The sequence below is a fragment of the Argiope bruennichi genome, chromosome X2, assembly GCF_947563725.1.
Source record: "Argiope bruennichi chromosome X2, qqArgBrue1.1, whole genome shotgun sequence".
NCBI lineage: Eukaryota > Metazoa > Arthropoda > Arachnida > Araneae > Araneidae > Argiope > Argiope bruennichi.
The window spans coordinates 86,112,936-86,138,094 of record NC_079163.1 but is presented as its reverse complement, the minus strand read 5'-3'; the positions used below and the strand labels follow the sequence as shown (position 1 = coordinate 86,138,094).

The 25,159-nt window shown below is 27.6% G+C and overlaps 1 protein-coding gene across 5 annotated transcripts in view; it reads left to right on the top strand.

Moving 5' to 3' along the window:
* LOC129960205 (rho guanine nucleotide exchange factor 17-like) overlaps positions 1-25,159 on the top strand; it is a 259,387-nt gene that overhangs the window by 193,450 nt on the left and 40,778 nt on the right. For 3 of the 5 annotated variants that reach the window (XM_056073437.1, XM_056073435.1, XM_056073434.1), the window contains 4 exons: positions 14,961-15,140; positions 15,750-15,764; positions 16,382-16,498; positions 23,990-24,082. In XM_056073437.1, coding sequence (XP_055929412.1) covers positions 14,961-15,140; positions 15,750-15,764; positions 16,382-16,498; positions 23,990-24,082 — 405 coding nt within the window. The remainder of the gene's footprint in view (positions 1-14,960; positions 15,141-15,749; positions 15,765-16,381; positions 16,499-23,989; positions 24,083-25,159) is intronic. The other 2 variants (XM_056073438.1, XM_056073436.1) reach the window with 1 other exon arrangement.

Genomic DNA, 25,159 nt, shown 5'->3' with positions numbered 1-25,159 from the left:
CTGATATGCTGGAATTCTGAAATTATGGACTATTACGTTTTCCCGTTGGCAATATAATCTTTTAATATTTTCTGATCATAACTATTAATTACTCGCATAATTTTATTTGCAGGTTCATCTGGTTGAGAGTTTGGAAAAAATTGATAGCAAAATTCCGTAACAATTATAAAATGCATTAAAGATTAAAAAGATAGAATGTTTTATTAGAAAGAAAAGAATGAATTATTAAAAGTGTAAAAAAATAAAAAGATAATTTAATAAATTAATTTTTAAAATTAACTTTTCAGATAAAGTAACTTTGAAAAAACACGGATTTGTTATGGTGTTAAAAGTTTAAAAAAATTATCGAAAATCTGAAATCAAAGCAAAAATCCTAAACGCGTGAATGTGTGTATAAAGTTTTTTTCCTCAAAGTATATAATTCGCTCCATCAAAGAAAAGAAAATCTCAAATATACAAATAGAAAAATAATTTTATCTATTTCATTAAACAACGATATCGTAAAATATGCATTTTAACTAAAAAAACTGATCGGTTTTTTTTTATCTATAAAATAATTGTAATACACTGCTTAAATTTCTTTTCATATGTTATAAAATTTTTGTAATAAAATACCAAATATTTTTTTAAAGACCTTATCAAAAAACCTTTGTTCATTATTAACGAATTGATGTTAAAAAATAACTCTATTGTCCCCTGAATTTTAATGACACTAATGAAAAAAAATCTTAAGAATGCTATTTCAGCTACAAAATAAACTCCTATTGTTATGAACCCAGGAAAAAAATTCATAAAATTGAATGACGCTCTCGTAAAATTATCAAATAAAGCCTTCGATTTTTATTTGAATTCATTATTTCTTTTTATCTGTAACTAGAAAACTTTAAAGAATTTTATATTACTGAGATTAACATTTTCCTTAATATTAAATGCAGTGTCAGTTTTCAAATCAACTTGACTTCATATTAGCTCCATATCATCTGCTGGCATGTTCTCGGATTAACCAGATATTCCTTCTCTTTGTTGGAAATGTCATGTTTATGTCAAGATGTATGCTATCGTGGTCATATATTTTCTAGGTCCAGAAAATATTCTATTCTAGAAAAAAAAAATATTGGAGAGTCGCATCTAAATTATTGAGGCGTTTTGTCAATAAGCTTCGATGATCGGGGCATAAGATTGTCCATAAATCTTGTCCTCAAGTCTTGAAAACTATTTAGCATATATGAATCTTGCATAAGCATATACGAATCCGGGTTAGATGAAATGGAGCGGAATGAGCTCAAAAAAAAAAATATCAGTAAGTTCATAAAAAGATACTGCCTGATAAATGAACAAATGTTCATTTGCGTCATTAAATTGTGCATTTGTATAATCAGTACGATATATTGCTTCACTGATGCTAAAATTATCTATCTAAAATGTTATGCAATTGAAATTGTAATAGAAATGTAAATATTTAATTCAATGGTAACTTTTATATATATATATATATATATATATATATATAGTTCGTTCTCGTGTTTGTATAAGTGCATATTTGTTACTTTTTTTTTGCGATTACTTTTAGTTAGTAAGATAGAATAGTTCTTATTAAAAATCTAAATAGATTTTTTATTATTAAAAAACAATCTACCATACTTCATCAGAAATTTAACTAGAGCATTTTGTTTGAATTTTTTCTGTTATTTACAATGTACCATTTTCTGTTGCAAATAGCATTTGATCATTTCTGTTTGTATAATTTCCATGCACTGCTTCTGTAACTAAAGTCGTGGCATTTTTAAGATGAAATATTTGTTATTTTTGTATAATTAACAAGAAAAAAAAACGTTTTATTTGCTATTAAAACTAGTTAATAAAATTGGATCGTAATAAGGTTCCAAGCTAAATATGTTTGGTGATTTTGCAATACGAAAATGTTTGCTTTTCACCCAAATTATCTTCTTTTAGATTGGAAATAATATATCTCGCCATTTTTTCTTCTTCTGATATCCTTGCATCTCACGTGCTGTTATATATATAAATTGACAGAAAAATCAATCCTCTTCATATGGATATTTCTTACAATTCCCTTCGACAATAGAATTCTAAAAGCATCTGAATGCTTGAGCTCAACTTTTATCATGAACCCAATCAATTTATTGCTCCGGCAGTATGAAGCGTGTCTTGCTTTTCTTTGCCGCACAAATTGAATTATTTGCTATTCGATATCTCCTCAACATTCTACAACAGATCCTTTGTCCACCTTCTCCGATGTAAAGCTGTGTTTGTGTGCGGAATTCGGCAAACATGAAGGTGAACAATTCTCCTTCTTCCTCTTCATCGATTTCGTTCAATACAATTGACAGTTGTGTCGTTGACCCTCGTAACTCCAAGTGCTTTTTCACTCTTCAATATTAATTCAGAAAAATACTATCACTTTTACTTTTTTTAGATGACATAATTTTTTTAAATTCAAGCCGTTTTATTTTCATCATTATTAGTGCATGAACATGAAATGCAGCCAAAATTGATTTTACTCTTATCGGAAATTACCGGGTAACTATATAACTATTTTTTTTAACTAAGAAACTATAGTGACAGCAATTTTAAAGCAATTATAAAATGACCTGATGTTTTGAGACTTCAAAGTATATATTCAAGTGTTTTAATAATGTTACGAATCAATCGTTTTCGATCTTGATTGTATTTAAAATATTTCTAGTTTTCGATATTTATTTTTTGACTTTATCATGATAAAATGCATGCAAAAACACAAATGTTAAAATTTCCCTTTTAATGGAGACTTGTGGCACTTTTTTTTCCTTTCAGTTTAAAAAAAAAATAGTCACCATTTTAATCTGAAAACTGTTCTTGTGACTTTAGAAAGGCATCACAAAATAAGTTTTCGGAAGTAATAAATAATGACAAATAAAAGAAATTCTATTTAATCCATTTGAAGGATCCTTAGAAAGTTTCAATTAAGTTTTTTTTTATCCAGTTTGTTTCCTTAGCTGTTTTTATTGTACATAGTGCTTTATTCACTGAATTCTGATTGTAAAAAATGCGCCAAAGAAAACGCAAATGCTATAATTTTCTTTTTCTGAACTTGGATTACTTAAACTTTTTTATTCGTGACCTTTTCAGACCGAAAAAAAACTTGTCTGGGCTACAAATTCATTGTCGTCGACGTTAATTCAGCCTAATCTATTGATAAAAACCACTGCATTAAGTTTTAAATTGAGTACTTTGTAATAAATAGAAATTCTAAACCAATGGCGGGTATTTGTAACTAACATTTCAATAATTTTTGCATATGATTTGCTTTATAGTGGTCTGTCCAACTAACCTAAATTCTGACCAATAGTTTAATTTTTTTAAAAATAAATATATGTTAAAGGAGTTGCAGAATGAAATTTCACTCCTTGTGGTCTTATGGCATAAGCTTTCACATAGAAATGTGATTTTTTACTGGAGAAAGATTTGGTATAATTTTTTCCCTTCAGATCATCATGGCAATTAAAGCAATGATTGGGGAGAAAAAGTAATCCATTCAAAATAAATGAAAATAAAATGCCTTCAATAATTTTACTGTAATAGTAAACTAAAATGCCTTCAATAACTAAGTTCTTTTTTCTCCTAATTATTAAGTTCCTTCAATAATTAAGTTCCTTTTTTTCCTTACCAGAATTTCGAGTTTAAATTTTGTATTTTATTTCAAATATTAGGGAATGAGTATCTGTAAAAAGTTTTCAGGGAGCCTTGTATTGCCAAATGTATGTTTGGCCATGAAAAGCTCTCGAAATGTTTAACTAACTTTAACACATTTACATTTTTAAGTAGCATTCTTAATATACAGGGTGTCCATTCTAATCGGGGCTATATTGCTACTTGATAAATCGTTGGAGCCCCAATTGAAGAAATTTTTGAAATAATGTAAAGAATTATATTTCATATTGTTTCAATCAGTTCTTTTGAAAAAAAATTACAAACTCTAAACTTATATATAGTCTCGTGTCCTGTTATTCATATGTAGCAAAATATTATTGACACATTTTAAACAAAAAGAAAGTTATTCTTCTTGCGACTAAAATTGACCGAATTATGAAATTTTGAATATCAGCTTTTCAGATTATTTTAGACCATTTCAACTGTTACCTTAAAGAAGATCTTCTAATCAGCGGGCTCAGTTTCCTCAAAGTAGATGTTAATTCGTTTAAAATAATTAAATTCAAAGATTCATAATCCGATCAGCTTTAATCTTATATGAGAGGAGCTTCTTCTGTTTAAGATGTTAATGTGTCAAGAATATTTTATTAAATATGACTAATAAGGACGGAAGACTATAAAAACTTAGATTTCATGATTTTTTTTCTGACATTTATTAATTTTATGGAAGTTTGTTTCCATAACTGTGGCGCGAGCTGGTAATGACTTTTAGAAGAATTGATACTGATATATTAAAAAGAACTATCACAAGTCTTCATATTTCTAAGGAATTTCTAAATCATACTTCAAAGGGATTTCTAAATTTTAGAATAAGAATTCTCATTATCAATCTGGCGCTAAATTACGCCATATTCTATTCATCCGTATGCTTTAGAGAGAGGAAAAAACTCACCAAATTGTATCATGCTTGAAAGTGAAGCATTAGCAATAAGTTGTTATATTCGTTTCTATATTTTTCACTCCAAAGTTAATTTTCCTTACTTTGCTATAGATATTATTTATATAAAAATGGTCTCAAAATGCTGGATATCGGGATACGCTTTAGATGATTATAGAAAGCGATTCGCATTCGTGTTATTTGTAAAATACGAATATGAAAATCTGATAAGTTCTTAGCTCTGTAGATTTCAGGTTTATCCATGTTTTAAGAATGGATTTTCTAAAAGAATGCAACTCCATACAATAAAAATTTATCCTCTTATATTTATTTAATACATCATGTCATTTGCCACACATTCTATTATATCTGACTATCAGGTTTCATTTTTTTTTCTTTTTTTATCCATTTCTGTTCTCCATACATTATAGATATTATCAAAATATTATTCGTTTATAGGTAATTTTGTTGTAATATTCTGTTATAGGTAATCAAAATTTTATTCTTTTCTAGGTAATTTTGTTGTATTATTCTGTTATAGGTAATCAAAATGTTATTCTTTTCTAGGTAATTTTGTTGTATTATTCTGTTATAGGTAATCAAAATGTTATTCTGTTATAGGTAATGTTGTTGCAATGACGTTGTATGCAATATCGCTTGTTCATAATGAAAATGCTGAATTTATATATAACATGTATAAATTCTTCAGTTTAAGGGAAGTTTCAATTTCACAGCGGCCGAACATATAGGGTCGGGTGATGTTTTTTCATCAGTAGCTGGGCTTCAAACTTTGAAATGATGTTTAATGCTGCAACCTGTTTTTAATAGCTACTTAAACGCAACCTTTCCAAACAAGTGCGTAGTATTCTGATATGACACGAACTGTTATTTGCATGCATTTCTGTAATAATACACTAGCTCGCATAAATACGCAACAGGAGAGTAACTGAGTGAAACCTATTTCTATAGGAAAAACAAAAATTGGTTATTTTAATGCAGACATATAGATTAACGAAGGGTTGCCGTTTTTAATAGATTTATCATATTGAATTTTGCACTATAAGTTGCTCGAAATCATTGGAAATAGTATGTCCAGAAAGAAACACTCGTAAACATTATCCATGTTTTATCTGTCCATTAAATATACTTTTCTATCTTTTAAATCAGTTTTTACAAGTAATCGCTTTATATTTACCAAAAACATCACTTTTTGATAATGTAAACTTCCAGAGACGATATTTATTCTTAGAATTCATATATGGTCATGAAGTATCACTGATAATTAGGCACATTGGTTTTTATTTTTATATCAAATGGACGTTTCATAAATTATCTATCTCCAGTTTTTTCATGTTTATTTGTATAATTGATTTTTGTAGCTCATATATTGATCCCTAGACAATATTTTCTGTTATTCGGACGCTATTCGTAGTGTATTATAGAACAGTTGGAGATATAATACAATAAACTTTTTAAAAAATAGATTTCCATTTTCGGGAAATTTTTTTATTGAATTTTGCACTAAATATTGCACGGAATCAATGAAAATTGCTTTATTTTGGAAGAAAGACAAAAAAACATTACCTCCATATCCATTACCTAAATATCCATTCTTACACCATATTTATTCTGTTTGAACATAATATATAATTTTCTATATTCATAATCATTTTTTTTACTGCTAGCCAATTTCTGTTCCGAATACGCATATAAGAAACATGATATTTCAAACAATTCAAACTGCTAGAGACGAAATTTATGCAAGATGTTTATGCTAAGACTTAATGCATGGCCATTAAGTTTCCCTAGTCATTAGACGCATCGGGTTTTATTTCCATATAAAACAGATGTTTTGTATATTATCCATCTCCAGTTTTTCCATGTTTCTTCTGTGCCATCGATTCCTTGAGGAGCGTATATTGATCTCCAGACAGTAATTTCTGTTATTCAGACAATATTCTTGGATCCATAGTATGTAATACCAGTGAAGGGACTGAAAGAGGGATCTTAAGTACTTTAGCATGTGCGTGCTTACTTGATTGAATCGAGAATGTAATTTCCTAGTCTTAAATCTCTCGTATCGATTGTGTAATTATCAAGAAAATATACCATTCGTTTCTGTAAGCATGTCGTCTGTTTTCGGTATATCTTATCGGTTTCCATCTAATGGATATAATGTCCTTCATGTCCATGTCCTTGAAGTAAAATATTAGGATTTCTGGCCAGTGGGCAGTAGTAAATTGGTTCTAGAAATATAAACTCGTTTTGGTATTATAAACATGTCCATAAAACCAATAACATCAATCAATAAATTGTTTCATTTAAAAGGCTCGTCGCAGAAAGCAAATATTACAATTTGTGTACTAAGTTAGGTGATGCGAAAGCTGATTATGAACTTCTTTCTTATATTGCATTGTACTGCATTTGTGTTGTTGAAAGTTACTTTTTTCTGGCTTTTAAATATATGAAAATTGGTGCTTCACCAAACCAACTATCAAACTCAGTTAAATGAATTCTAATTTCTCCTTAAAAGAATTTTAGAAAAACTCTGTTTAATATTTGAGCATTAGTTCAAAGCCAAACCTAACTTTTACTCCAATAAACCTTCCAACCATTAATTGGTTCGCAGCTTCTTCTGAACTTCAGACGTGAGCAGAAAATTTCAAATGTACAAATTCTTCTTTTTTTCTTTCCAAAAAAGTAAAAAGAAAATGCTTCTTTAGGTATATTTTTTAAAAAAAGAACTCTAATTTGTGTTACACTGTAATGAAACATCTCTTTAATCTGAATTTCTTAAAATAAAACGGACATTCATACTTTGGCATGATGATGCGAGTTTACAGTTAATGAGGATAAAGAAAGACGCACATTCAGTTTGTAAATTAGTTATCTGATGCTAATGTTCTATTTTATGTCATTTGACCCTGAATTATCAGAAACTTTCTTCTGCCTCGTTTGGCGCGAGGCATTATTTAACTTTGTTTTTCAGCTTATGAATAATGTCTGGCTATATCGAAACATTCTGAATAAAATAATGTCTGGCTGTATCGAAACATTCTGAAAGTGCTTTCATTTATAATTCAGTTTTCCTTTTACATTAACAAACTATTCAGAAAACAAAGCATGAAATATTTAACCTAAATATTAAATATCACTATGGTAGAATTTAGAAAAGGGTGAAAATAAATAGGGAAAAGATGAACTCAAGAGGGAAATGGCACTGCTTGCGCTTGATGAAGTCCCAATATTTTCATTCCTTTAATTCAATTTAGAATTTCAATTTGTGTCAGAGTTTGAATTTGATTATTTCATTCTATTTCTTGTGCAAGTTTTAATCATGTTTTCGTTTATCAGTTTCTTTATAATATTTTTTCAACGTCTTTTAGTTCTTTTATTATCAAAGTCTGCCTGTCATCAATAAATAAAAAAAAAAAAAAAAAAAACATTTCTATCAACAGGATTTGAAATCTTTTTATCTTAGATGCAGTGTGACGAAATTTAATTTATGGTTTGTAAAATATTATTATAAATTTCCTCTGTCTGATAGCATGTACTTGATTTTAAATGCTTTGAATGAGCTAACAAAGTGAATTTATGAAAATCTAGCTTATAATATATATAAAATTTTAAAAAATTAGCATATTTGTCATATCAATAAATATATATTTGAGATATAATGTAATCATCCGTGATTATTCCTTAAAAATTAATATTACCATGACTTTTATATTCACAAGTCCATTTCAGCGATACAAACTTGAAAAAGCTTTTAGAATAAATAATAAGTCTTGATCTTTCAATAGGCGATTTCATAAGCTTTTGCCATTTTTATATTTATTAGGCGCTTCATTAATTTTTAAAAATTGTATCATACTTTTGATTATTGTATATGCATTGTACTAAATTCGACAACATATTAATTTTAGTTTTAATGTTCAAATTAATTATAAAGCTTCTTTTCTCACTCTTTTCGTTTAATAAATAGTATTCCGCTCTCATAATGATAAAGTAATCAATATTCAACAAAGGTAATTGATTTTATTTATTTTTATATTCCTTCTGGCTTGCATTAAGTAATACCAGCCATTTTCATATTTTTTTTTATTATTCCGGATCTAACCTTCCAACTTCATGCTTAATGACTTCCTGTAAAGGAAGTCGTTAAGCATGAAGTTGGAAAGTTGATTTCGAAAGTTACATGAAGAAGCAATGATTTCAAAGAGTAGCATAATATTAACATTTTTGCCTGGGGTTCGCATTGATTTATGTAAGTTAAATGGTATTTAATATGCTGATTTCAAAAATAATATCCATTATTTTTATTTGTATCGCATAAGTATATTTTTATAATTGTGAAACTAAAAATATGAAATTTGAGACATTTTTAAAAATATTTGTATACACAGTTTACAAAACTTTAATTAATTTAAATTTATTTTACTTACAAAATAATTCTTAAATCAAATAAAAAGTAATTAAATTAAAAGCAGAGAACTTTCTTTTGAAAAATTTAAAAAAACAAAATCCGTGTACTTAATTTAACTGCTTTTGTTGAATCTCTTTTTTTCATAATTTTGCATAACAAATAATTAATACCAAAATTCCTCTTGTATTACTTATCTACATTTACTCATTTTTAAAAATTACTTTTTTTTTAATTTTCTGATAGAAGCGTGTTTAAGCTCTTGGCGTCTTCTGGAAGGGAAGAGTTTTAACAAACTCTGTTTCTGTGAAAAAATGTTAGTCTGAATCCAGATTTCGAAAACATTTAAGAAAAGGAAACCTCCATTGACGATAACTAAAAGGAAATATGTACTAAGCAAATCTTGATGAAATCATTAAGACATGACAGTTTTTGTTTAAAAAATGAATAAAAAATATATTGTAAGAATTTGATGTTGATATTTGGAGAAAGTGCAACCCACAATCTCCAAATTGTATTAATGAAATATAATTTTAATTCATTTTAATTTTAGATAGTAGTTTCTGTAATATTTCTTCCGCATACCGTAAATGTACAGATTGAAAGCATTGTAATCATCAAAGGTTTCAACCTGGTTGAAATTTTAATGAATCTCCGCGTTCTAACTTCCATGAGACTTTCTTGCGAAAATTACAGACTACTTTATATGTCATCTGAGAACGCAATAACTGTTTAACAGAACAATCTAGACGAATGAAATTTGGTATGTGGCGGTTGCATTAAAATCACAAATCTCTATCAAATTTTGGACCCATTTAATTCACAGGAAGTCTGTCCATCTATTTATCCTTGCACATATAAGCATATTAATTCAAAAACATCACATCTTCACGTATCAAAACTAGATCTGCTTTAAATTTTTGACCAAATTCATTAGGAGGTTTTCTTAAGTAGATCCTTCTTTCCGTGTTCACTTTAATGCGAGAAAAACTCTAATCTTGATGGTTGAATATTAGTGCATGGCCTTTACACAAAAATGGTGTATATGTATCCAGTTTTGAATAGAAGGGTAGAATCTAAAACACATATTCACTTCTCATCCCTATTTGACGAAACTGAGTGTAAAGCACGTCATATTGCGTAAGTATACGAGAAGCTTAAGAGGTGAAATTCCGAATTTTTTCCGTATATCTTTGTTCTTCTTTTTCCACCATGGCTGAAGTTTCCCTCCCCATCCCCAATTTATTTATTTATTCCTTTCTTTTACTTCCCTACATCCTCAGGGGATGCATTCGACAATTTAAGAATCATTGCGTTGTTATTCCTTTCTTTCCGATTAAACTATTGATTTCATGTCTCCGAAATCTGTTTAAAGTTATTACAAAGAATTTGGTTTCGTAATCTTCGAAAAACCATTTTGTTAAAAAAAAAAAAAAAAGTGTTGCTAAAAACTATCCACAATACGCTTTCATCACAACTGTTTATTCATTTAACTTTAAAATATCTCCACGAAACACTTTAAATAAATTTATAAACTTGAATAAAAAAAAATCTTTCATTCATTCTCTCTCTCTCTAACTTTCACAGTTGCTCACCTCTAACCTTGGGTTGAACCGAGCAAAAAAAAAAAAAAAACTGAGTTTCTTTTCTTCAAGTAAATTGGCGAAAAAACAGCACGAAAAACTGTCATTAAATTTACGTAACAATGGACGAAATCCATGCGAAAGTGCAATAGTGCTGCCGTTCTTTATAACACTATGTAAAATTTACACTCTCATAAGAATGGTGAAATATGGTAATTCTTGTGTGTTGAATAGTAAGACCATGTTTATTTATTCAATAGAATGAAAATTTTTAAAAAAGAAAACTGACTATATTGTCCAGGAAAAAAATCAAAGTTTAAATGCAGGTGTGGTTTTCTTAATCCATTGCATTAGTGTTGAAAAACATATTTTTTAACAATCGTGACAATTTTTATCTTGTAGGAAAGTTTTCTCGACTTATTTTAATTGATTTTTTTACATAAAATTCTTTAACATTTAACATATTCCTTTCTTCTCTTAAAAATGCCTTTCACTTCATTTTATTTATGTTTCTATATAATTATCTAAAACACGAAGATTGTTTCTACTTCTCTACAAATAACTTGGCAAAAATAAATTTTATTAAAAATTTCTCTAAAATGTATTCTTTATTCGCTATTCAATATATCTGCTAGGTCGAAATTTAGTACGAGTTCATTCTTTTAATGTTAAAAAGAAATCTAATTTAAATTCCATTGTTAACATAATTAGTTTCCTGAAACTATTAGGTTAACAATGTATAACCTTTGTATTAAAATTAAGGTAGTTTATTGGGAATCCCAAAGCATGACTTTTTTAAAAATCTTTTTTAGTTTTAATTGCACAGTTAAATATCTTCGAGCTCTTATGATTTTTTGAAGCATTAAGCATATTCGAAATTTTTATAACGTGAATTCAATGTGAATGTTTAATTTTATGTTAAATCGTGGAGAGTAGAGCATCGATATATTTAAAATATGAAGCATCTGACCAGAGTACAGAATTTTGACACTAGTAACCCCCAAATAATTTACTGGTGCAACTTCCGTCCAATCTGTGAACAAATACATTTTTTACGAAACGAAGGATTCCTGTTTAATCATAAATCTGATACAATTTATCATAAAGTTAAATTATAGAGAAAATGAAATGTTTTTGTAGTAAATTTGTGAAATTGTAGGAAGATAGCTGTCATTTTGTTAACAAGAACATTGATTGTGATGTCATATTCAATGTTCGCCATTGCTAAATACTGTATTACTTCTTGTGTAGTCAAATTTGAAATATTCTTTCAACCCTTATGAAGATGGTAGGTATGTTAAAATTTTCAAAAGGAAGGAGGGCAAGCATATTTTTTAATCTACCTATCTTAAAAATTTAATGTTATATTTTATATAAACATTTTTCTTTCCAAAACTCGAATTACAAAAATATAATATTTTTATTTTTCAATCTGAAAAAATTTCTGCTCCCAACTGCTTTTTTTTTTTTTTTTTTTTTTTTTGGCAGTTACGTTTATTTTCTGGCGCAAATATTTTTTTCAGCGTGAAAACTGCAGCTTTGCGTGCTGATCTCCCTTGGTTCATCATGAGAACGAAAAAAAATTGAAGGGAAAATAAAAGATTAAAATGAGGACAATTGAATGCAAAATAGTCGAATAGCGAAAAATATGAATTCGTATCTATGTATGTTTTCTGCATTATTATTATGAGTGTGATATCTGTCAGAAGATATCCCCTTAAAATACTTAAGTATTTCAGATTGCATTTATGCATAATGATGTTAAACTTCTTTGATAATAAGATGAGGATTTTGATATCATTGCTGGCAGTTAAATACTTGCTATACACCAATAATAGTTGTGATAGTAAATTCGCATCTCTTTGCTATTATAAAATGAGATTGTAATGTTAGAATCCTTGTTTTGGGTATTGTAATAAACTTCTTTAAAAGATGCTTCTGTCACATTTACAATATGAATGTTTGGGATTTTTTTTTCTAATAATATTCATTGTGGCTTTTTTTTTTGTGTGTGCCTGTCTGTTATGGTTTTTCTTTTGTTCTCCAGAGTTTTCTAAAAATATTTTTAACTATCTGATAAGTCTTTAATTCATATTTATTATTTCCTTCTATTCATTCTTTATTTCTTTATAAAAAAGACGTAAGCCTTATTCGGAAATCAAATACGGTCATGCTGGGACTGCGACCCCATACGGAGACTATTATGCACGCAGCATGATTTTGTACCTTGACATATTTGTAAGGTGTGAAAAAAATACAGTTGCTTCTTTTTAAATGAAATGTAATTTGTTAGCAAACTCTCGATTTTCTGACTCGATTGATTTAATTTAATTTCATTAAATAGCTGATTTTTAATAAATTCTCTTAGTTGTCATCCATCAATTTCTTATTTTTTCTCTAACTTTTGAATCGTAAAAATTTTTCTCCGTTAGAATGTCATAAACTGCAAAAAAAAAAAAAAAAAAAAAAAATAAGAAGAAGAAGCCTTGTTATAGAAAATCTTTTTTTCAATATGCAATGATGTAAGACGCATTCTTTCTTGAAATGGAACAGAAATTTATTCTGAGAAAATAAATCGCACTCTCCTAGAAAATAAGCTTAAGTTGTTACAATGAGAGGAAAAAATAACCAAATGCAACATTTAAATTTATCTCCGCCACAAACGGTATTTGAATTTTGAAAAAATACAGTGTACATTTATCATAAATAATATAATGCAACTGTAAACTAATTCCATTCTCTAGCTCGATCACTTTTCATGATGTTAACAAATCTAAATTATTTAACGAATGATAAATTTCCTCATTAAAGTTTGCATTTTGCTCTGGATACTTTAAAAACGTAACAAGAACCATAAAATATCCATCATGAAAAGTGAATTGAATGATAATATTTCTCTGAAGTGCTCAACCATGTATATTTTGAAAGGAAGCATTTATTACAATTGATATTCTTGTCTATTTAAAGGGGCTTACTATCTATTAAATTGGTACCTCGTTAAATTGATTTCTGCTAAATAAAATGTCAATGGGTTGATACTTTTTCTTAAAAAGTTTGCATTCAAAGAGGAGAAAGGTTATTGTCGAGTTTTAGAAGGAAACAAATTTTTAGGAGTAGGAGAAAAGGATAACAAACAATACATAACTGCTGAAGTATTATCTGTTAAAGTATGTCTCTGTAAATCTGTCTCTGTATTTTATGAAACGTTATAGTAGAGTTTTGGAAATAAATAATTTTGCTAAAAAAACGAAGGAGAAAGATAAAATACAATATGCACTTTATGCTTGTATTTTAAGAAGTTTTGTAAATTTTTAAATGGAATTTCTTCAGTCAAAACTAACACATAATTTTACGTGTTATGTCCGTTTATATTATAGATTCCCTTTTTATTCTTTTTAAGCAAGTCTTTTCATTCGGTTCCTTAAACAAATTTTCCTATTTCCATTACTGTTTGGTTTAATGTTTATGGATATGATATTGGATGATTTGTGATATTTTTACTTTATTCAAATAGATCTGTTAAACAAAATTACTTAGAAAATGACTTGTAATTAATCACGAATCAAGAAAGATTGTAGAAAATAATTTATAGTATGCAGACAGATACATAAATCCTCAAGTGGCAGAAGCAGTGGCAATATAGATAGCAGGATATCATATCTTATATAATATTATAGAGAAGCCTTCCCAGAAGAAATTTCTAGGGAACTGCTCACATTCAAGTTACAAATTGATGAAAGTACCTAGATTAGAAATCATGCTGAGGCCAACATTTCGGCTATCACTGTTCTAGTTAGGGTAAAACTAAGAATTTACTACTCTAGTTTTAACCATTACCAGCAGACAAATTAAATATCGTTTCATTTCTGATGTTGATTAAATTTTTTAAAGTACTTATTGAGACAGTATGTCATTTCTAACTTCACTGATAATGATGAATGCGTACTTATTACGTTTTACTGTGTAATTGATAGTTTATCCTTGATAATCCACATCGTAGATTACATTGAGAATTTTCTATATATACAGGATGATTCAAAATTAGCATCAGCATTAGTCGATGCTGCGAAGGTGTTATGCATGTGTTAATTTTTCTGATCAAAACTTGAAAACATCGAGTCCTTCTAATCGTATTATTTTTAAATAGGAGCGAAAATGAAATGTGAATAACGTTTGCTGATTAATCGATGCTTGCCATTTTTGCATTACGTATCATTTAAGAGCATCTTGAGTAACACTTTTATTTTGATTTGAATCACCCTGTACTTTGGGTTATAATGCGAAATTTATACCTTTTTATTTATTTACGAAATAAATAATGCGGGATTATTTTATTTCGTAAACTAATTATCATTTCTTTCAATAGTATATGGGAGCCCTTAAGAGTGCAGATTACAGTGGAGTTGTAGAAGGGGGTATTGTTGACGAAATCTTCTTTCAAATACCTGAAATTCTGAATATCCATGAGTTGTTTCTTGATGGTCTCCAAAAAAGGTGTAAAAATTGGGAAATACAGTTCACCATTGGAGATATTTTCATAGAATCGGTAAGCAAACATTTTATCATTCCATTTCAAATCAAGTTTTGTAGATAAAAATTAAATTCGACGTAGGACATCGTAGAAGCCGTCAAACGTTTACCGACTTTCCTTTTAGAATTGTGTAGAACGTCTGACTAGTGTTACAACGTCACCTCTCGCACATTATTTTACTAATTTTTTTAAATAAATTTTCATTGCCTGATTTGGAATGTCTGTTGTCTATATTATAGCCTGTTAAGCCCTTTTAAGAATCTTTAACTTGGAGAAGTTTAATGTTTACAAACTTATATTTTTCTTTCTCAATTAAAATTTTTTTAAACTTTTTATAGCTAATTTTTTAACTAATTGATCAGAAGCAATAAAATAAGTATAATTTACTTTGATATCTTCTTCTGAAATATGATTTCACAACAGAATTCTTGAAACGTAACATTTCTTTTAATAAAATGCTTAAACGGTCATATTTATTTACGAAATGAATTTCGTGCTAGAAAAAAAATTTTCTCAGAAATGCTCTTAAATTAATCATATTACTTATATGCTTTTTAAATTAATCATTTGCTTAAGTTTTTGTCTTGCATTTTCCTATAATATGTTTTACTTTTTATTTTCTAGTTCGCCAAGGATGAAGTAATTGATACTTTTATTATCATATATTTAGTATAATATAGAATATATTATGTTTTGATTTACATTTTGATTTATTTTTGTTTGACAAGTAACTGATAGTTTCATTTTCATATAATATGTTTAATATAATATAACATATAATAATTTTTTGATTTAAATTGTATGATTTTTGTTGAACAAGTGACATATTTTTATTTTTGATTGACAAGTAACTGATAGTTTCATTTTCATATAATATGTTTAATATAATATATAATAATTTTTTGATTTAAATTTTATGATTTTTGTTGGACAAGTGACATATTTTCATTTCCATATAACAATATATTTAATATAATATAAGCTATAATAATATGCTTAGATTAATTTTTATTTGGCGAGTGACTGATACTTTCTTTTTCACATGATAATATCTCTAATATAATATACCTTATAATAAATAATATGCTTCGATTTATATTTGGGTAAATTTTTTTTGATAAATAACTGATACTTTCCTTTTTATATAATAATATGTTTATTATATCACAATATATAATATATTTTTATTTACCTTTTAATTACTTTTTTTGCAAAGTAACTGATACTTTCATTGTCATGTGATATTTATTTTCTAGTTCACAAAGCAAGTTGTAATTGATACTTATACAGCATTTATCAATAACTGGAAATGTGCTAAGGATGCTACAAAAATCGCTACGCAAGCGAAGCCGGCTTTTGCAAGATTCTTAGAGGTAACAAGTATTTTTTTCAGTCTATAAAAGCCCTATTTTTCTCAACTGTCTTGGCAAAAAGAAAAGCTATTAGAAAGAAAAATTTTCCATATTTCAAAATACAACCCATATATCATTATTCTCGATTGATTACAGCTTTTATAAATGAAAGGAGATGTTTTTTTAAAAGTTAAAATCAATTTCATTAAACAGGTTCGGAAACGATGATTTTAATTCAGAATTCTGCTATGATTATTGCTGATGCTTAGTGAAATACAGTAATTTTCTGTAATTAATGAAAAGAAAATTAGAACTAAAAATGCATTTTAACGATAATTCAACTTCTTCAGTCCGCCGCGGTGGCCTGCTGTAAGTCTCGGCTTCGGATTCCAGATTCGAGACCCGATTCCAGCTAAGAACAGCCATGTTAACTGATTCCCGTCAGTGCCAAATATCCTCCCGTTGGTGCGATGCGGAAGTTTGGTGAGGGGGATGCCAGTTCAGCGTCTTCCTTGTCATCCGACAGCGGTTCAAAATTACGAGATCTGTCCTAAAATAATCCTCGTGTTGCTTTAAAAGGGGGCAGTAATATAACTAAGCTGCAATTTCTTCAGTTGCATTGTGGGGATTTTTGTAAAATAAAAAGGTTTTCTATTTAAAAAAAAAATAACTTCTGCTATAAACATTAATTTTCTTTCAAAAACGCACTACTGTTGAAAGAAAAAAATTATAAATTAGGTTCATGAACCCATTTATTCTAGAACGGCAAGTATCTAGAATTCTGTTTAGAGATAAGAGAATTTTTTATGGATACAGAAATTGAGTTATTATTTTAAAAATTCTGCTTCAATAATATATTAAATTACTTTCGAAAAAAACTGAATTAGTACTAAACAGACTTTTGCAGTAATGTCTTAATATATAATAACAAAGAAAAGTAAAGTAATTTTTTTTAATTACTTTACTTTCAGGGAAGTAATTTTATAAAAGGTAAGTAATTAGTTAAAAATCTGCTCATTTTAAAGTTTCCTGTTTCACTCATTGTTAAAAAAATTATTCATGAAATTGTAGATTGTAGAAAATAATTTATTCATTAAATTTGTTGATAATTTGAAAATAAAACTGTTCGTGCGATTTTGTAACATTGCGCATTAAAGTCAGTTGTTCTGTTTCTTTACATTTTTGATTCAATAAGTTACGCAAAAATAAAATATATAAAATTATTTTCAAAAAAAAATTTAACATTTTGTAAAACGTACTAAGCCTGTATATATATTACGCGAAAAATAAAGGAAAAAAAAAATCCCGGAAATATTTTTAACAAAAAAAATATAAAATATATATCTTTTTGTTTTCGTACTTTTTTCGCATAAGCCCAATAAAATAAAGGTTATTGAATGTTGTAACATTTTCCAATTAATATTCTTATCAGTTATAAAGATTTTTAAGAAAAAAAACTTCAAAAATCAGTTTTATAGCTGAACAAAAGGATATATTAATTACGCTACATTTATTTATATTGTATACCCTGTTCTTAATCTTTCTTGCGTCTTTTTTCACTATTAATAACCATTTTAGAGCTCTGGTTTTGTTGCATTTTTCTAATTCTTCTGTTCTGGAACTTTTGACGTTCATGCAATTGAAAAATTTAAATTTATTCTTATATTAATTGATTTTATAGATATTATCTTTGAGAATAATTGCATCTCAAAACTAATTTTAAAAATTTAGTCTCTCTATTTATTTTCGGAAGCTGTGCTTTTTTTTTCTTTTGTCTTTTTAAATATGTATCTTTTCTGTTCTGGCAGTAGGTTACTCATGCCGGGTGTTTTTTTGACGAAGAGAGCAGGAGTATGTAGTGTAGAAATTCAAAATATATTAAATTTGCTTAAGTGTGGTATGTTTTAATTTACCAGAAACATACAATCATTTACATTACTAGATTCATTTTTAATCGAAGAAATCAATATCTTTATCGTTTGAAGAGTGTGTAAGATATTGAAAAACTACTGAGGTTCACAGATTTAAAAAAAAAATGATGTGTCTCAGTTGACAAAATTCCCATGTTAAAAAAAAGCAAAACATATTTTTTTATTTTTATTTTTTTGTCAAGCAAAAATTGTTTCCAGTTTATGAATACGTTGTACGTGGATAAGATATTTTTATGCACAAAATATTAAATTTTGTTAAGATTTAATTTTGTTTAATTTAGAATAAAGAGTTTTTAAATTCGTTCATAACTTTACTGACGATTTAAACTTAGTCTCTGTTCCGGCTCCTCAAAGAGATACTATATTTCTTTAGGCTTACTTCTGGAAAGCAGCAAACAACTTCCAGTATCTACTATAAAACTACTCCTAACTTAGTAATTGATAGTTCAGTTTGATTTTCTTCTTATATTTGTAACATTCTGAAATAATTTTGCCTATGAAAGTTTAATGGACATATGTTTCTTATATATATTAAAAACATCATCTTAATTTTTCTGTAACTTTTAAGAAAATATTAATATCCTAAGAATATGCAGGTGTCCACTTTAGTCGTGACACAGTAGCTGATTTCTGAGCCTATAGAGTAGACATGTACTTTCATTTGATAATATGCTCTAAATGATATGAATATTTATAGTTTAACTGTTTGGATCAATAAATGTACTGCTGAAAAAATTACAAATTCCAAATTTTTATACAGATCCTCGATTGTATTAGTACTATTTAGTAAAATATCAAAAACATTAGCATTTTAAATAATTAAAAAACGCCTTTTTCTGATTGAGTTATGATGCTTTCAATTTCATTATTTTGGACCAGTCAACAGCCGCCTCGTGAAAGAATCTTATTTAATTGGAAAAACTTCCTCAAATTGTCCCGAAATGCTCTAGAAAAGTGATATTAAATGCTTTATAGAAGTGTAGAGTTTAAAATGCTGCATATTGAGGATATTTTACAAATCCTTAGCATAACATTTATATTTATATATATTTCATTTAAACATCTATGAATAAAATATTCTTAATATTTGAAAAAATATAATTAAAAGCTAGGTTTATTTGTTGGTTACACATTTAATTTGAATGGTAATTTTCGGAAAGCAATTAAATCAAAATAATTTAGCTTTCCAATGTCCAAATATGATTAAGAAGACCTGGGAAGTGTTTAAAATATTAATTATGTAATTTTTCACCTCCATATTTATTGATTCAAACAAGATAGTATATAATTCCTTAAGTCATTTAGAGCAATTTTTTCAACTGAAAGTATTTTTCTATCTGTAACGGTTTAGAAATTAACTGTTGGGCAGTCATTAGTAGATACTTTGTATATAAAAATATACATGTTTTCTACATTGAAGACTAAAATATATAGGGATGGACGCGTCTTATCAGTGAAACGTTTCACAGTACTATTTATCAAACATTTTTTTTTCTCTCTGTTGTTCGTCTACTTTTTCCAAAAATAAACAATCTATTATCGATATCTTAAAGTATATGAGGAAATAATACCTTTTCGCTCTATTGAAAAGTATTTATATCTACAGAAATAAAGTTTATAAAGGTCGCGTAACTCTATTTACTTGTAGATTTCAGCACCTTTGCAAGTGACATGATAACAATGAGATGCGCTTTCCCTCAGTGTCGGTAGTCAGTTTCTATAGCTTCCCAAATTAAGCCACTGTTATCTTAAAAATATGTTTCAGTCACTGCTGTCAGATTTTGTTGAGGTTTATTGTTGCGACACATCTTTACAATGACAAGATGAAATAAATAAAATAGGGCCTTTTGTAAGAAAAGGTGATGCATCCATGAACGTTCCATCGAATTCTTAACCCCTGCTGTGATATAGACATAATTCGTTTATCTTTTGTTACTCAGCATGTCCATACGGAGAAAAATGGTGGCTTCAAAATTCGGCTTTATTCACGTTGAATATTACGTGGATGGGAAGTTTCTGAGACTGTCATCTTTTGATCATCCACTAACATGAGGATTAATGAAAATTTCCTTTTTCCTTAATGCCGAGATTTAATTACTTCTAGAAGGCCGTGATTCCAGTCTATACTACTTATTTCCGTCTCGGATATCACCAAAATTAGTTGTCATTGTTTTACAATGCATTTCGGTAATTTGCAATGCAAAACTAATTAAATGTACACAGATGGCTTTATTTTATAAATTCTTATGTGAATTAAAGGAGAAATATTTTGGAGCAACCATTGCTCTAATAAGCATATGTTTATGAAATACCTAACAGGATAAATAATAATCAGTGTAATTGAAACGTCAGTGTAATTGGGGGGGGGATCGTTTCAATATCAAAAAATGTTATGAAAAATATGCAAATAAATATTTTGCTTCCTAAAATGTATTTAATAGAAATCATAGAACTGTAATGAAACCTTTTATACTTATATCATAAGCTATCAATAACTCTGCCATTGTGTACTTTTAGTATCTGATAAGAAATGAATGAATTCAAATTTTTGCATACATGGTGGTTTTTTTTTTTTTTTTTTGCATTGTGATCTGTTTGCAAAATAAATCAAATTAATATTTTGCCTTAAAATTTTATAAAATTAATTTGTTAAATTTTAACTAAAATAACTAATAACAGTACATCTTTTTGTAAAATATAAAAATTGCATGATTAATTCTGATTTTTCACGATAACATGCCCTATGGTAGCCGTATTTGAAATGATTTCTTTTTTCATTCTTTGAATGCTTTTCAATTAGTTTGTTAAGTCTTTGGGTTAATAAAGTGAAAACGAGGGAATTTTTTTTACTATTACGGTTATAGGCAACTATAAAGAGGTGCACTTTACTTATAGAAACCTTGCATAGATCAATAAATTTTATTAATTTAGAGTTTCTTCAATAATGGGTCTGAATTGTTCACAGCAAAAATTAGAAGAAAATCCACTTTAAAAAAGAAATTGAAATATAAAATTATAGGTGGTTTTGCTGAGCCGTAACTCGAAGCCGATTTTGATGCGTGAGTTTATAATATAAAGACAAAATTGGTCATTATACTGAACAGTGAACCTCTTAACAATTTATTCTGACGCTAAATGCAAAACATACCTCAATATAACGACATGATTTGCCATGGTCCTTTTGACTAATTAATTTACCTAATAACTAATGAATATCTAGTCTATAGTATCGAGGGCTGAGTTATTTTTTGAATTGACTATTTCAAAAAGAAATCATCAAATAATTTATTTTATGAAAAGAAAGAGAGAAAATGTGAATAAACTCAACTTTGTCTAGTGGAACTTTGCCATGAATTTACCCATATTTGGCCAATTTTTAGTTATTTAATTTTTTTATCCAGCCGAAAATATGTGTATACTTTACTGATTTAGGTATGTGTCGCCTGATTTAGGTACGACTAATTATTATCTCTTACCCCCATATTTTCAATTCTCTGAGCACCATTATTATCTCTATATACTCTAATGAATCCTTATACTGAGTTAAGGAATTAGAGTATAGGACAGTTATTTTTACAGCAATAAAAATAACTGTCTAAATTAGTTTTGCTCTTTACCTTAAGCAACCCGTCAACCCTCGATCTCTTATGTCCTTAATTTGTTTTGTACATCGATTTTTCCCCCCTCTTTAACCTCAATAAACATAAATCACATCGCTTGTTAATTAATCAATTTTAAAAACTGTTTCTAAATATGTTTATTATATTTTACTATGATTGTCTTTGTGATCATAATTTAATTATTAAAAAGCTGCTGATTTGTATTTTTTTAGGAATCTACGGAAATGTGAAAACGAATAACAGTAGTACTTTTCTGAAATTTTTCCTTTCGTTCCAATTTTTTCGGTTGCATTCGAATAGAGAATGAAGGAGAAAGGAGATCCTTTGTAAACTTAACTGAATGAAGGAGATCCTTTGTCACCATTTCTTCTATTACGAGTTGATTTGTATCACCAAAACAATCTCTAGATATTGATTCTTGCCAATCTCAAAATATATGCGAAAATTCGAAATCAAGTCTTCAATAGTTTATACCGAACTCCATCCAAAATATTCTCAAAGCTCCTACCCTACTCCTACATTCTATATAACATTTCTAAGATAATGGGATAACGAAGAAAAATAAAAAGGATTATCAATGATATCTAGAATATATGTGCTTTCATTTTTTAGGATATCTTGAGGAATAAAATTGTTGATGACTTAATGCATGTATATATTTCTGTGCATAATCAAGGTGAAAAACAGTTCTTTACTTAATATTAAATTTAATTGCTTAAAATTTTATCAAATCAAAGATATATTGTTAACGATTGTTTATCGACTTGCTGAAAAATTGTCTAATTAAAAGAAATATATAATTTTCCGATTGCAAATAAAATTTTCACAAGAATTTACATAAATTTAAATTGTTTTTTTTTATCAATTGCATTAAAAATTCGTTGTTCAACTTCTGAGATTTTAATAAATTCAAACTTATTGATTTTTTCTTTTCAAAAAATCCATGAAATAACTTCTGGAACTTTTAATAATTCATTTCGAATAAAATTAAGGTATATTAAAGATAAAGATCGATAAATGTAGAAACACTGCCATTATCCTATACTATTTCGCTGTTTTCGTCGAACATAATGGAAATCTTATCTTAAATTTATTGGCAGTTTTTTTTAATTTCTTTTTTTGGGGAATCTCCCACTGCGGACGCTAAAGCAGTGCGGAAAGAGCTGGAACGATTTTTATTTTGAAAATATATTTTTACATTTGAAGTAATTAATTTAAACTTCTGTAGGATTTTCTAATATAATTTCTACAATATTTCAGATTTTTTTTAAATAAGATATCATTTCGAACATTTGTGTATGTGAAGTAATTAATTTAGATTTCTAACGTGAAATTTTAAAAATAACTAAGAAGTTTTATGCTTTTGTACTTTCATATTTTTTTAATGAGAATTCAATTCAGTATTTTATTAACAACGAATTAGAACTGTTTTCATCTATTACGTTTAAAAAGATTCGTTCGCGTTTGTTACTTATAAGGTTTAAAATCGTAATAAGCGACCAAAAAGAGTTTAAAATACTGAACCATCAATACACATCTGGGTTTTCAGGAAGATATGTTGAAGTATATTCCACCTTGAGATCTACAACTTTCCTTTGAAGATTCTTAATACTAAAATTAGAGATTATGATTACAAAAATCGATAACCAAAAATATAAGAAAACGGACATTTTCCATATTCCATTCTCATTTTCCATTTATTTTGCACCAAGTTTGTGAAGTGGGAACGTTTCATTGAATTTTTAAACTTTTTTCAAAAATTCAAGCAAATCTAAAACATGAAAAATTATGCAAATTTCAATAATGAGTTTGAAACTGTCAGTATTGAACTTATCGAATTAAGGTGCATCATTTTATAAAAGTTATTTGCATATATGTTGTGTAAGATAATGTTTATAGAACATTTAACTTTTCATTGAGAAATGTCTAAGTAGGGTAATTAATCAATGTTTTTCTCCCAGCACATGTCCCGTGAACACAAAGGCAAACTTGCCCTTGATGCTCTTCTGATTATGCCGGTGCAGAGAATCCCACGGTATGAGTTGCTGATAAAAGTAAGCTCCTTCTCTCTTCTTACCTTATGTGTTTATTGAATTTGAATAAGTTTAATTTTTAAAAAAATTAAACATTCTTTTAATATTGTGCCAGAAGAGTAATTATATATATATATATATATATATATATATATATATATATATATATATATATATATATATATATTATATAAATATTATTTTAATAACTTTTTAATTTTGGAATTTATTGTTTTCCAAACTCATAAACAGATGCTGACACTGGTACAAAATCTTAATTTAATCAGTGATTAATTGATAATTGCTCTTAAAATATTAAAATAGCCTATTGTCATCAAGAATGCACAATAATGTCAGTCCTATAATGAATAAGGATGCGAGTGGAAAAACCGATTGCAAAATTTCATCTTTCACAACATGAAGCTAGTGATGTTAAATGAAAGTATTTTAAAACTATTCATTTCAAATATTGTAGTAACTCTAATGGAACTGTTTCATGAATTATAATTAATTTTGTTTTAAAAATTATTAATTTTTAAAACAAAATTAATAATTAACACTAATTATTTCTTAAGGACAGCCCTTTAATTTTTGAAATTCATGGCGAAAAGAAGCTCGATAAGTATCATATCTGTTACATCACTCTGACAGTGTTTTTATTCGTTCTAAAGTGCGAATTACCCCATTCAACTGAAGTACGAATTAAAGTTAACTCCTTTCAACAAATTTTAGGTTTTCCCATTATTTATAATAACTTTATTTGTCTATAATTCCCTTTAATTGAGACAAATGTATATTTCCAAATTTAAGGTATTACATTCGAATTCCTGTTGTTTGTAATTTATGATAAACAAGGAAGACAGTGTTAACTTCGGTATATCACTGCTCTTTTATAGGTCTATTTCATACTAGAAAAAATCTTTGAGCACTGAATTTCATTCTAATACCATTCAAGAATTAGAGAAATCTCTGAAAAAATATGTTGTTTTTATAAACGGTTTTAAGATTAAAATATATCTCATATTAAATTAGTGAAATCCCCAAACAGCGTGGTATGTAATCGGGACTTTTCAAAATAAATGCATCTCTTTTGAAATT